The sequence below is a fragment of the Lethenteron reissneri genome, chromosome 25 (genome assembly GCF_015708825.2).
Source record: "Lethenteron reissneri isolate LAM-NWPU_2019-01 chromosome 25, ASM1570882v1, whole genome shotgun sequence".
NCBI lineage: Eukaryota > Metazoa > Chordata > Hyperoartia > Petromyzontiformes > Petromyzontidae > Lethenteron > Lethenteron reissneri.
This window is the reverse complement of record NC_083803.1, coordinates 10,488,172-10,500,813: the sequence shown is the minus strand read 5'-3', so window position 1 is coordinate 10,500,813 and position 12,642 is coordinate 10,488,172. Positions and strand designations below refer to the sequence as shown.

The 12,642-nt window shown below is 43.1% G+C and overlaps 2 protein-coding genes across 5 annotated transcripts in view; one reads left to right on the top strand and one right to left on the bottom strand.

Annotated features, from left to right (window-relative positions):
* The window catches only part of USP34 (ubiquitin specific peptidase 34), a 79,853-nt gene extending 72,191 nt beyond the window's left edge, over window positions 1-7,662 (bottom strand). For all 3 annotated transcript variants that reach the window (XM_061559254.1, XM_061559256.1, XM_061559257.1), the window contains exons 1-2: window positions 7,051-7,662; window positions 4,676-4,760 (exon numbers count right to left, since the gene is read on the bottom strand). In XM_061559254.1, the coding sequence (XP_061415238.1) occupies window positions 4,676-4,760; window positions 7,051-7,093 (128 nt within the window). In that variant the 5' untranslated portion in view covers window positions 7,094-7,662. The remainder of the gene's footprint in view (window positions 1-4,675; window positions 4,761-7,050) is intronic.
* A 60-nt stretch (window positions 7,663-7,722) lies between these two features.
* Window positions 7,723-12,642, top strand: part of DMAC2 (distal membrane arm assembly component 2) — a 5,902-nt gene continuing 982 nt past the window's right edge. The window contains exons 1-5 of one of the 2 annotated variants that reach the window (XM_061559264.1): window positions 7,723-7,819; window positions 10,589-10,764; window positions 11,703-11,783; window positions 11,995-12,131; window positions 12,393-12,555. In XM_061559264.1, coding sequence (XP_061415248.1) covers window positions 7,790-7,819; window positions 10,589-10,764; window positions 11,703-11,783; window positions 11,995-12,131; window positions 12,393-12,555 — 587 coding nt within the window. In that variant the 5' untranslated portion in view covers window positions 7,723-7,789. The remainder of the gene's footprint in view (window positions 7,820-10,588; window positions 10,765-11,702; window positions 11,784-11,994; window positions 12,132-12,392; window positions 12,556-12,642) is intronic. The other variant, XM_061559266.1, reaches the window with a different exon arrangement.

Sequence of the window (12,642 nt, the reverse complement as noted above, 5' to 3'; positions counted from 1 at the left end):
CGGTACGGTCAGCGTTATGAAATGTGTTACGGTTCAATAAAAAGGGAAGCATTGCTAAACTCATAATTAAGAATACATATTTACATTTGCATCTCACACTGTAAAGAATACTGTATAATAACTAAAACGTAAAGTAAAGTAAACAAAAAAAACAGTTTTATTTTCATTTCAGTCCTGATGCTTGCTTGTAGTCGGAAGGGGAGCAGTCACCATAATTGCACACACACACGGGGCACGCTTGGACACACAAAGACACACACAAAGACACACACAAAGACACACACAAAGACACACACAAAGACACACACAAAGACACACACAAAGACACACACAAAGACACACACACGGGGCACGCTTGGACACACAGACACACAAAGACACACACATAGACACACACATACACACACAAAGACACACATGGGGCACACACATAGACACACACAAAGACACACACACGGGGCACGCTTGGACACACATAGACACACACAAAGACACACACAAAGACACACACGGGACACACACGGGACACGCTTGGACACACATAGACACACAAAGACACACACAAAGACACACACAAAGACACACACAAAGACACACACACACAAAGACACACACACACGGGGCACGCTTGGACACACAAAGACACACACAAAGACACACACACACGGGGCACGCTTGGACACACATAGACACACACAAAGACACACACAAAGACACACACAAAAACACACACACACCCCCCAATGACAACGATCTCCAGTATAGCCTTAACAGACTGTGGAGAGGGGGGGATGTTAGCGACCATCGACTATGAAGGCCGGCACGGCGCACAAGAGGGTGGGGGTGGCCAACACCATGCCCGGCTGCCTTTGTCTCCCCAGTGGCGATGTTTACACACCACACCAGGTACTGGTGTTGGCCACGAGCCAGAATCTAACTCGGGTCGCTGATTTCATTGCGCAGTAACCGGTTACACTACCGCTCCCCACACACTTTCACACACACGTGTCCGCATGCATACACACCCAAACACACTCAGAGCGCGAGGCCGACTCATTAGATCGACCTCTGAACAAAATAGTTCTGCGGTTCAGTTTTCAATCACAAGCTGGTTCGTAAGGGCGTTCGTAATGCCTGTACATAGCTTGACTGACGTGGTTTTTATCTATTTCCACTTGTTTACCTGGGAAAGCTACAATGAGTCTCAAGACTTTTTCAGGAGGGTCCTGCCAAATTTTCACAGCAGGGGGCGATGCTGCTATGTATAATACCAATTCAGTAATTTGCAGGAAATGTTTAAGCTTGGGAAGTTTGGCCCATACCAGTTATATTGTATGGTTTTTTGCTAAGGAAACCATGCAGATCCGGGGGAGAATATACCAACTTCACGCAGAAAGGCACCCGAGTCAGGATTTGAACCCAGGTGCCCTTCTTGCTGTGAGGCACGAGTCTTACCACTGTGCCACACTGGTGCATTCCAACAGCTGTTTCATGTAACTATGACCAATGGAAAACAAATTTCTATAAAATCAATCATATGTAATTGTACAATGTATTCCTGGTGAATGTAAAACAAAAATATATAAACTACACATACTTAAGCAAACATTCACACGCAATGTTTTTAAATGTATTATGTTGCGGATGAAAAAGGGATGCTAGAGTTCACAGAAATGCAGTGCTGGTGCACAAGTCCAAAGGTTCAACGTCAAAAAACCCCCACGGAATGTCACCCTCAGCGCTGCAATGTGGATGCAGATTCACAAAACTGGCTATCGTACAAAGTGGACATTAAAACGGCTACTGCCGTCTGCACACCACGCCAATCCAACAGTGCTCCTAGTCAAAAGTAGGCCATCATCTGGGATTATGAATGACCTCTGACAGTGAAAACAAGGCCCGACCAGTTCACACTACTGCAGCAAACTGACAGCAAACAACTAACATGGCCACCACATGTCCCAGCTCTTTGGTGCAGCAGTGTTACAGCACAATTACCAATGCTCACTTATTGAATTAAATAATTAGCCGAAAACTACATTCATTGCCTTCTCATAAACACATGTACTTAAATGGAGTTGCCTTGTTTATAAATCCATTGAATAGGAAACCATGTAATAAAGCAAAGAACTGTGATTTTCTTTAAAACTGGAACACTTGAATGAACACATCTTGACTTGTACAATTATTTTACCACCCACACAATACACAGATATAAAATTATATGCGACAGACGACTGCTGGTATATCTAGCGAGGGATAATCAATGAAAAAAATACGTGGGCTACAAAAATCTGGTCCAATAAACCTGTCCTCCAGCATATGTTTTGACGATCCAAGATAGGTTATCACTAATGTAATTCATGAAATATATGAATTATAGTACTGTATGTAATACTTTCATTGGTCATGAGATTTTAAAAAATGTAAAATCTATTTGGCTATGTAGACAGGCAGTGAGAACCAGATATTGCTAGGCCTAAAATAACCTCTTTTAATGTATTGCTCCATCATATTTACCCACATGCCTTCATAAATCACCACACATTAGAAACAAACCTCTCAGCATGAATTTGTTTTCATGCAAAGGGGTGGGGGGCAAGGGATGGCAAGTGACTTTTACCTGGAACAACATTGATTCTTTAAAAAACTTATTTATGTTCAGGTTCCCTGCAATGCCAAGAAGGCAAGCATGCGAATAGGTTTTCCCCTTTTTTCTGGCAACAAACAGGTGTTAAGATGTTAAAACACTAAACTTAAACCTTTTGCAAGGAATCATGTCTGCATTCTGACCACAATACTTGTGGTCAGAATGCAAACAAAAAACACTGATAATATTTGCATTGTCTTTGAAACTGATTGGTCCACACCAGAGACAGCTTTCTTTTGAGCCTCGTCTCAAAACGGTGTTAGACCATAAGACATCCTCTGGTCTAACACCGTTTTGAGACTAGGCTCAAAAGAAATCTGTCTCTGGTGTAGATCACTCAGTTTCAAAGACAATGCATAATTGACTTAAAAGCTTTCGTGACGGCAGGAATTCATACTCTGGTTATTTCGGTAAAGTCTCGTAGATAGAGAAATAATACAAAATCACAACATTTCAATCACAACACAAGCAATCGTCCTATTCTGATATTTTGGTACTAGCAAAGAAGGTCCCATGATGTAAGGCAAGCATGGATAAGAGCAATAAGTGGACTTAACAGCCATATAATTACGCTGTAGCCTCAATCAAAATATAACACTGTTTCTTGATTGCCACATTTCAGTCGAACCCAACGATTTAAGATATGTAGGGCAATCTGCATTTAGACAAGCAAATATAGTCCACCTAGCCCTGGTAAACATAAGCAATGAGAACATCAGTTCTCCAGTGCAACTCCACCAACCACTCATTCACCGTGCCAACTTTTGGCAGCTAGCAGTGGCTGCTTGGATTGTTCTGAATGTGATGAAAACGGCTAGGTTTATTGAATCCAATTAAAATAAACAAAAGCACAGTACAGGGATGAACTTTGGACTTGTGTAATTATACGCTATACTTAGAGCAGCATTAAAGCATGGTGAATGACCATGACATTTGGTAGACACAATACATAAAGCTTGCATTCTACCCTCACCGATTTTAATTTAATAAAAACAATTAATTTAAAAAGTATTTAAAACACAGTTGCCTGGTTCTGTCTAAATATCCGACCTTCACCTGAACGAATAAAATCAATCTGTGTCCCTTTCAATAAAAACATAACTCAATAATTCGATTATTTGAAATGTCACAGGCAGTTCGATCAGATGCAATCGTGACCCAACCTCATTATTATCATATGCAACAAAATCTTGGCAATATTCTTACGGATTTAACAATGTCATGCTCCTGAAGATACATTTCTCCACATCTATAAGCTATGAAACGTTTATTTTTACACACACTCATATCACTCCAAAGGCAGCCATACTATTTTAAACTGCTGGTAGATAATCTGACACATTTCACTCACATTTTTTCAGGAAAGTCTAGTCTCCAGAAACAGAAATGGTCATCTAATATGTACACTTTACAGATACAGATAATGAGTAGTGGGGTATAATGACCCATGCTTTGAATCATTTAATACTACTGGACAGGTGAGTTCTCAACATGCAAAATGTGCAATAATTAGAATAATCTTTCTGCTATTAATTATATTTTGATGTAATTGTTATGTACGTAAACATATGCACAAGCAGTAAAAGAAACAGCCAGCACAATAATCCACTGTCAAATCTAAAGAATCATCATTGCAGGGTTTGACAATTATATAAATACAGACTACAACATTCAGATGATTATTAATGATGATGACAGTGTATATTTTTCTGTCTTTGAAACATTTGCTTAAATATTCTAACCGAATTTACTAAGTTTTCTTGGAATTAGTTTAATGACTATCACCTTACCACCTACATTCGAATGTCTGTTAAATAATTATAAAATACAAATGAGCACAAATGCATTAAATTGAATTGAAATTCCCTACAGATAGATCTTTAGCCTGGTCAGACAGTTGCCCCTGCATTACCTTTCAGTCATTACAGTCAGCACCACATGCCATTCACAGACCCAGGAGCAGCTTGGACAGCTGTTTCAAGGTTCAAATAAACCAGGGCATGCTTTAAGAGGCCCTAATCTTACCTCTGTGGCCACGAGCTGATATAATTAAATAACTTGAGAACATGCTCCTTCTTGAGTGACGATACCTCATCATTTTCCGATTCCCCTGGAAAACAAGAGGTTGAAAGGGCAATTAGACCAGTCGAATACAGCATTAAAGTAATGTTTTTTCATACGCTACATACATATCTTGAACCGAATGTGAACGAAAATATCATAATACACAAAAGGGTGTTCATACACACTGTACAAATTCAAATGAAACATTTTTTTTAGATTCATCACGGTAAACTATTTCCAACCATAAACTTGATTGCAGGAAAGGTAATTTACATTTTTGTAAGACTAATAACAGCACTTATACTGCATTAGATAAATCTACCATTATTAAATTATGACACTGCAATGTTAATCTCATATACTCGGAACAACGATCTTTTGAGGAGTCATATACCGTCTGATATAAAACCTGGACTCTGGGTTTAATTTAGCTAAGGAATTTCTGCTCGCGCCAAAGCCATGCATCCTTCAATTACATTCCCTCAGGTCTCTAGGACTTTGCCAAAAACAATAAATCACAAACACATTTGATACAAAATTTGCCACTCCACCAATGACATTCATTTGTAACAGGGGACAGGTTAGTAAACAAGACACAAGCAACTGAAATAACTCTCCGTATTTATAACAGCAATTTCTACACTTAGCAATACTGTATAAATTATGCATGGTCGGGTTTCAACCAATGCACCAGCGCTAGAATACATTGACTAGACACACCTTATGAATACATTATGATTATGAACTGTGATCTCATATCAACTCCTGTGACTATGCAACAACTGATATGCCAATCAACAAAATGCAATGGGAGTCGACTGCATTACATGATTTAGTCATTATGCCGTGCAGTACGAGTAACGAATTAGGGTGAAAACCTAAACAATGTAAAGCTTGTAGTCCAGCGCCAAGCAAGTACAGTCCACGCTTCCACGGTACGGGCAAAGATCCTTCTTCAGTCAATGGCAGTTCCTGGTGCCGTCACCTCATCCACACAATGGTGCCCAAATTACGGAAAAAAGCCACAACCAAAATCAAACTAAACGTATGACAGATCCACGGGGACACGATTTTCGTCACCTTCCACGACCGGAATGCGTGCCCGGCTGTGATCGGGCCCCTTTTGCGATTCTGATGTCACCGAGAGCAAGGGAGCCTAACGACGGTGAAAGGCTCAAAAGGGGGCTGTCTAATTAAAACTAAAGGTGAAAGGCCGAATCGGATGCGGATCGGTGGGGCTAAAGGAGTGCGCGGTTGTGCAAAGGCGAATGGAGACGTGGCAGACATGACAATGTCAAAACATTCTCCACACAGCCAAGGAACCAGTCTCTCCACCTCTTAAAAAAAACGCTCTCCACACTACAATTACAGACAAATAAAAATAGAAACAAAATCATGAGCACTGCCTTATAACAAAAACATATGCAATCAGCTGCCATTGCAAGGGCAGTTGTTCATGACGAACGTGGAGATGTGTTTTTAAGATTTGTGCTTATTATGAATCATTGCCACGGTCTTGGTTTTTAAGAATGAAACACCACAACGCTCCTACAATCAACCCTTCGTGAATCGCGACTCCATACATTAAATTGGAAAAAGGGAAGGCTCAACTGGTTTCAGAATTTAAGAGGGATACAAATCTAACATAAGCTCAACAGCAGCACAAGCCCGCCTTCCTCCATCGATCCCCTCCCTTTCGAACGCACGTTACTGTACAACACAATAACCATAAGACGCACACTAATACACAAACACGGTCTTACACAAAGACACGCACACACATAAGATGCCCTCCACAAGGCTGTGTGAAACTGGCCACACGGTTTTCCTTCCCCGTGCAATTGTCGGCGAAAACGCCCCGGCATCTCCCCATCACCAACAATGGAGTAACATGTGAGAGCGAGACTCCGTCATCCCATATGTTTACGATCTATCTCTCTCACACACACACAGCTCATCCCCGCTAACCATCACAATACGGCGTCGTAGTCGTAATTAAAGCCGGCTACTAGTCGACGAGTAACAAGCAACGAGTCAACGTCTAATCGTTAAAATAAATATATATGTCCCAGCCGGTGGTAGTTGTTGTTAAGGGAGAGCAGCAATGGGGTAGCAGATATGTGGGAGAAGACCGCCCGGAGCCGGTCCCGCGGGCTCCCGGGCGGGGTCGGCCGGCAGGCCCCTCAGGCAAGCGGGTAGGCTTGTGAGGCCTAGACCGGGCCGGATGTCTCCTCTGCCATCCCTCCGCGCGTTCTCGGTCTCGCTCAGCAATCTCCCGAGTACTCTCCGCGACGATTTAAAGGAGGTTGCCACCCGTTTCCCTCGTCCTCACTCACTTGCGCCGAGCACGGACACCAGCTCGCCGCAGTTGTCACACATCGCGGCGGCGTTGTCGGCTCCAGCGGGGCTCGTGGTCGCTCGCGGTCCGTGGCGGCAGTTAGCAGCGGTAAAATATCACTAACGCCGCGCTACGATAACGGCGGCGATAGTCGCAACGGTAACGAGCAATAAATAAAACTACATAACGCGGTTATTACAATTAAAATTAAATGTGTCAAGTACTGTAATGCGGACAGCGGGGCGGAGCAGCGACTGGGCCACAGCGCGGCCGACTGATTTATTCAATATTAATTATTCATGTGAGAAACAAACTCCCCCTCTCCCCTCCCGCCGCGCATATTAATCATTAATATGAATGTAACGATCAATATTCATGAGGTTTGTTTGTTAATACTGTAGTTGTAGTGTTATTAGTTTTTGCTCGATGCTAATTATAATAAAAAATGTTAATTAGCCGCTGCGGCCGAGTCGCTTCATCATCATCATCATCGCCGCCGCCGCCGCCATTGTGAAAGTGGCGGCGTCCGTCTTCGGCCGCGCTCGGAGTCGCTCGGCAATCTTCGGCGGCGCTCGGCGGTCTTCGGAAGCTGCGCTCGGGCGGCGCTCGGCAATTTCCGGAAGAGGTGGGTGGGGGGGCTGCAGGAGGCGGGGGGGGTCAGTCGCCGCGCCGCATTGTGGGGAGAGGGAGCGCGGGGTCACCCAGGGGTCACGAGCGTGGTGGTGGTGGCGGCGGCGATGATGATGGAGGCACGCGTGGTGATGCGTGTGAGTGCTCGGCTCTTGGCGTCTTCTCGTTCGTACTCGTCGTTACTTATCTCGAGTCGGCGGTGTGCACGAGCTGTTGGCTGCTCCATGTCGCTTCGTGTTTTGCGTTGACACCGCCGGCTTGGAAAGGGAGGTGGGGGGGGGGCATCGTGTTCTTCTGCCACAGCGCGGAGGAGGCTCTCTCTGTGCATCTCCAGCCGGTCCCCGCGCTTGCTGCGCGGCGTTTGTGTGCAGCCTTCGGTTCTTCTCGGCAGGTTGATAAAGCAAAGTGCAGTTAGTGACACTTTGTGGGTTAAGTTACCACTGGTCCCCCCCCCCGCGTGCTAATGCGTAATTTCCGACGTTTGCTTCGTTGGAAAATGTTTGTGTCGTATTATCACTTCTACAGTAGTGGCCAAGTTTTGTTGTTAATTCGTGTGTCCACCCAGCAGTCGACGTGCTCGTCACAGACAATCGACAGGTTGCGTCTGGTGAGATAAAGCGTGGGGTTCTTCCAAAACACCTTCCATAACGTTTGGCTAACGTGCACGGTTAGGGAAAATGCTCTCAGGAGTTGAATCTTTCGAGCATCCTCCAACGGAGGCCGTTTCGCCATAAATTGCATGAGCAAGTCATCTATTTCAGGTTTGCACATTTACAGTGATCTTGCTTCTCACAAGATCACATGCGTGCCATTTATCGTCTTAAGATTGTTACAGTTTGGGACCCCTAATTTTGTTATTTGGTTAGCAATAAAGTACTTTCTTGCATATTCTTAGGTGTTTTTGGTAAAGTCACGTAGGTAAAACATCAAAATTAATAAAATAAAATAAAGATCACGACGTTTCGGAGGCAACACAAGTCTCCGTCATCAGGTGGGACAGTCACAGCCAGATTAGCTGCATCAAGTGAGGCAATGATTCAAGATGTAATCCCTTAAAAGCGAGTTGAGGGGGGAGGAGAGGGGGGGGGCTCATCAGAATGTGGTAGCCAATGAATGGAAAGTATCGGAAAGCGTGCTGTGGATTTACATTGGAAATATTTTACGGCAAGCAGTAATTAAAAAAAGCCTGTTAATGTGTAGTTATGAGTGCTTCACTCATTTACAGTGTAACTTTATTAATTGGATTGATCCAAGCGATGGGGTACAATATTTTACCATGTGTAAACTTTGCACAGCACAACAGCTATTGGTACATTATTTTTTTATACTGACCAACAATGACAGTTTTGAGATGCAAGGATGGTAACATCTGGTTATGGTTCCAGCAATAGCAGTGATTTCAAAAGTACCGGCTTTGCACCACCATTCTCAACGCAGGTAATTTTCAAATAAACTAAACTATATTTTTATTTTACTAGGTAAGACCCACTTTGGTATATAGCCCTTTTTCAAAAGTGACCCGGCCACAAATGATAGCTCAACGAATTGGTTTATAATGTGGTAATTTATAGCAGCCAATTTATCTAAATGCATGTTTCTAAATGTGGAGTGGACCCGGAAAAAAAAATCCACGCGTCCACAGGCAGAACACGCCAACTCCAAATCTACAGGCGCTCGGGTCAGGATTGAACCCACAACCTCATGCATAGGGGCCATCCATTTAGTACGTACGCATGGAGTGGGGAGGGGGGGTTAACCCAAATGCGTAGCTTGCATATGGGGAGGGGGGGGTCTACTGAAATGTACGTACGCATAGGAAACGGGGCGGGGGTTGAAGCCTCGATAGTAATTTGTCTACATTGGCCTTCAAATGAGTTAGATAGTCCGGCGGTGGACTATCTGTTTGCTTAAACACGTTAATATTATTAATCATTGATCGTTTCTGCGTGGATTAAATATCGGCCGTTCTATTGCACTAAATCTGAAACTTGGAAGCTTATTTCATTTAAAGGTTATAATTCCTTGGTCATTTTAACGTCCTTTTTACTTTGATGTCTCGACAGTGTTACGGAGACCGCGTGACGTGAGGGTTCTGCCTTTGTAGTGAGGGTTGTGAGTTGACGCCGAGGAGGGGGGAGGAGGCGCCTCGCCCCCCATGTGTGGTGACGTCACTCGCTAATTATTATTAATAGTGGGGGGGTGTCCATTTGGAGGACGTCACCTGTTCATGATTATTAATGGAGGGGGGGGGGGTTCTCCATGTGGAGTAACGCCACCCGCTCATGATTATTAATGAGGGGGAGGTTCTCCATGTGGAGTGACGTCACCTGTTCATGATTATTAATGAGGGGGGGGTTCTCCATTTGGAGTGACGTCACCTGTTCATGATTATTAATGAGGGGCGGGTCCATGTGGAGGACGTCACCTGTTCATGATTATTAATGAGGGGGGCTGGTCGACGTTGAGTGACGTCAAGCGCGTTACACACTGGTGTAGTAAATTCGGGGGTGGGGTGCGTCAAGCGTACGTGAGCAGGTGGGGGGGGGGTGTAACAAGTCCGCGTGCGTACAGGGAGATTGGGAGGGGTCAAGTTTTGACAGAGTTTTGCATGCCTACGAAATTGATGGCCACATACCAGGCGAGGGAGATAGCTTCTCGCAACTGCGGGGTCACGCCTGGTCTCGGGTTAAACACAATAAGCAAATCCTCCAAGGTTCAATTGTCCTCATTCTAATCAACAATTGAAATGTATGTAAGGTGCATATGACCACAATTACAAGTCAATAGCATGTATATTTTGTGGGCTTGCAAAGCGTTTCGATATCACCGAGTCCAAGACAAGAGGTAAAATAATCTCGTTACTTTACCGAGCAAACAAAATGTAATTACCTGTCTTTATGGATCAGGTGCATGGATGGAGGCTGGTGTGCACAGGACCAGGTGCCAGGTGGGTACACAGCAGCAACCCTAAGGAGCAATGGAAAACGAAGATACAGGACTACTACAATCGCTTCTCTGATGTGGAATTTCTGGTCAACTCCGTTTATTTTTTGCGTCGTTGGCGTCTCCAATCACAAAACAAGTGCGAGCTCATCACTGCACATGACATTTTTACGTTAAATATTTTTTAGTAGTTTATAGTAGCACGCTTATTCTGTATAAACACAAAACCAATACTTGTTGTTAAATACAATTGCATTAGTCCAACACGAAACGAAATGCTACGCATGGCGCTGTGAGCAGTGTTTATTTTGTAAATGAAATTGGTACCGAAAATATTTTCAGCAGTGCTTTTAATAATGTTGGCAACATGACTGAGTGGATGAAAATTATTAACCATGAAGATAACTGGCCACCTACCAAAGATCAAAGCAGTTTAAACGTCGGTGCAGTCTCAAGTAAGTGAATACAGTAATGTTATTAGAGATGATTGCACTGAAGAAAAAACATGGTAATTGACTATGCTAAACGATATACTGAGTTCACTGAACTAATATTTGGGAGGGGATAAAAAAAATTGTGCACACTCTACACCAACATGTAACAAATCAAGAGTGGACAACTTGTTAATGTTTTAGTCGAGATTAAGAGAACGATGGAAGATAGATCCACAGACTTATTTTACTAGAATACCACAGGTTGTGAAATATATTGAAGATAATCTTGATTTTAAGCTTTCGTGACTGCAGGAATCCATTCGCCTTTGGTTCTTTCAGTAAAGTCACGTAGTTCATGTCACCCTGATGACGGCCGCTTGTGTTGCGATCGAAACGTCGTGATTTGTTTTATTTTATTTCTATCTACGTGACTTTACCGAAAGAACCAGACAAATCAAGAATTCTGACCAAATTAACACTGCTGCCAGGCTGTTGGCTATATTCCTCCACTATTTGGCTTCTGGTTCAACGGTGTATTTGGTAATGTCACCCACTCGGTAACACGCTGCTAAAAGGGTAATTAAAAAAATGTATTCTGGGTGCCTAATGTGCAAGTTTTTACATTTCACTTTATTTGCAATAGAAATTTTGAATTTACGAAGAAAAGGCACGGAAAGAATGTGGCAGCTGCACATTTCATCCTCTCCAGAGGAGGAGGTGTAAGGTAATGTGCCACGACATGAGCATAATAAAAACCAGACATACTTTAAATCGCTGTACAGTTTTTCTGTTAACAGATGCAATGGATGAAACAATGAAAATACAAGCTAAAATACAATATTGTACAGTAATAGTATGTAGAAATTGGTTTAAGTAGCAGTAATACCAATTTTTCCAGTGTACATTGTGATTGACTGGAGGAAATCTCACTGCAGATTTGCAGGGCAAGAGGAATGGTACAGGGCTAAGAAGGGAAAGTTCAGCTGGGACTTTTTGAAGCATGTTGATGTGAATTTGGAAGAGGTGGATGCCAGTGGACTTCCAATCAACTACGATGGATTTGATAACTTGGGTATGATCTTTATTTTATCCACTTATGCAACATTTTTGTGCTTGCACGCAATTCTTGTAAACATGTATTATGTAACATGTTTATATATATATATAAAAAATGGTAATCACTTGCAATGTTCTACTTCTAATAACACATTTTATATTAGGATGTTCTTCAGAGCACAGGTGGTATGCTAGCATAAAATAAGCATAAAATGCAAACCTTTAGACGGTAAACTGCAGCCCAGCACGTTTGACACTTTTTTTCCAAAAACTACAGAGCAGATGGAGCAGCTGAAGGCATTGTATTTGCGGAACTGCCCAAACGTGGATGACTGGTGTCTCAACCGGTTGCATATGTTCCGTGAGAGCCTTGAGGAGCTGCACCTCACAGGCTGCCCACTGATAACAGACCGTGGGCTCGCCTCACTCCACAACCTCACGTGAGGGTCTACCACACGCAAGGAGACACTTTTTCACGAGTTTAGATATATTTTAAATATCGAGAGTTTGGGCGCCTGTTGACAATT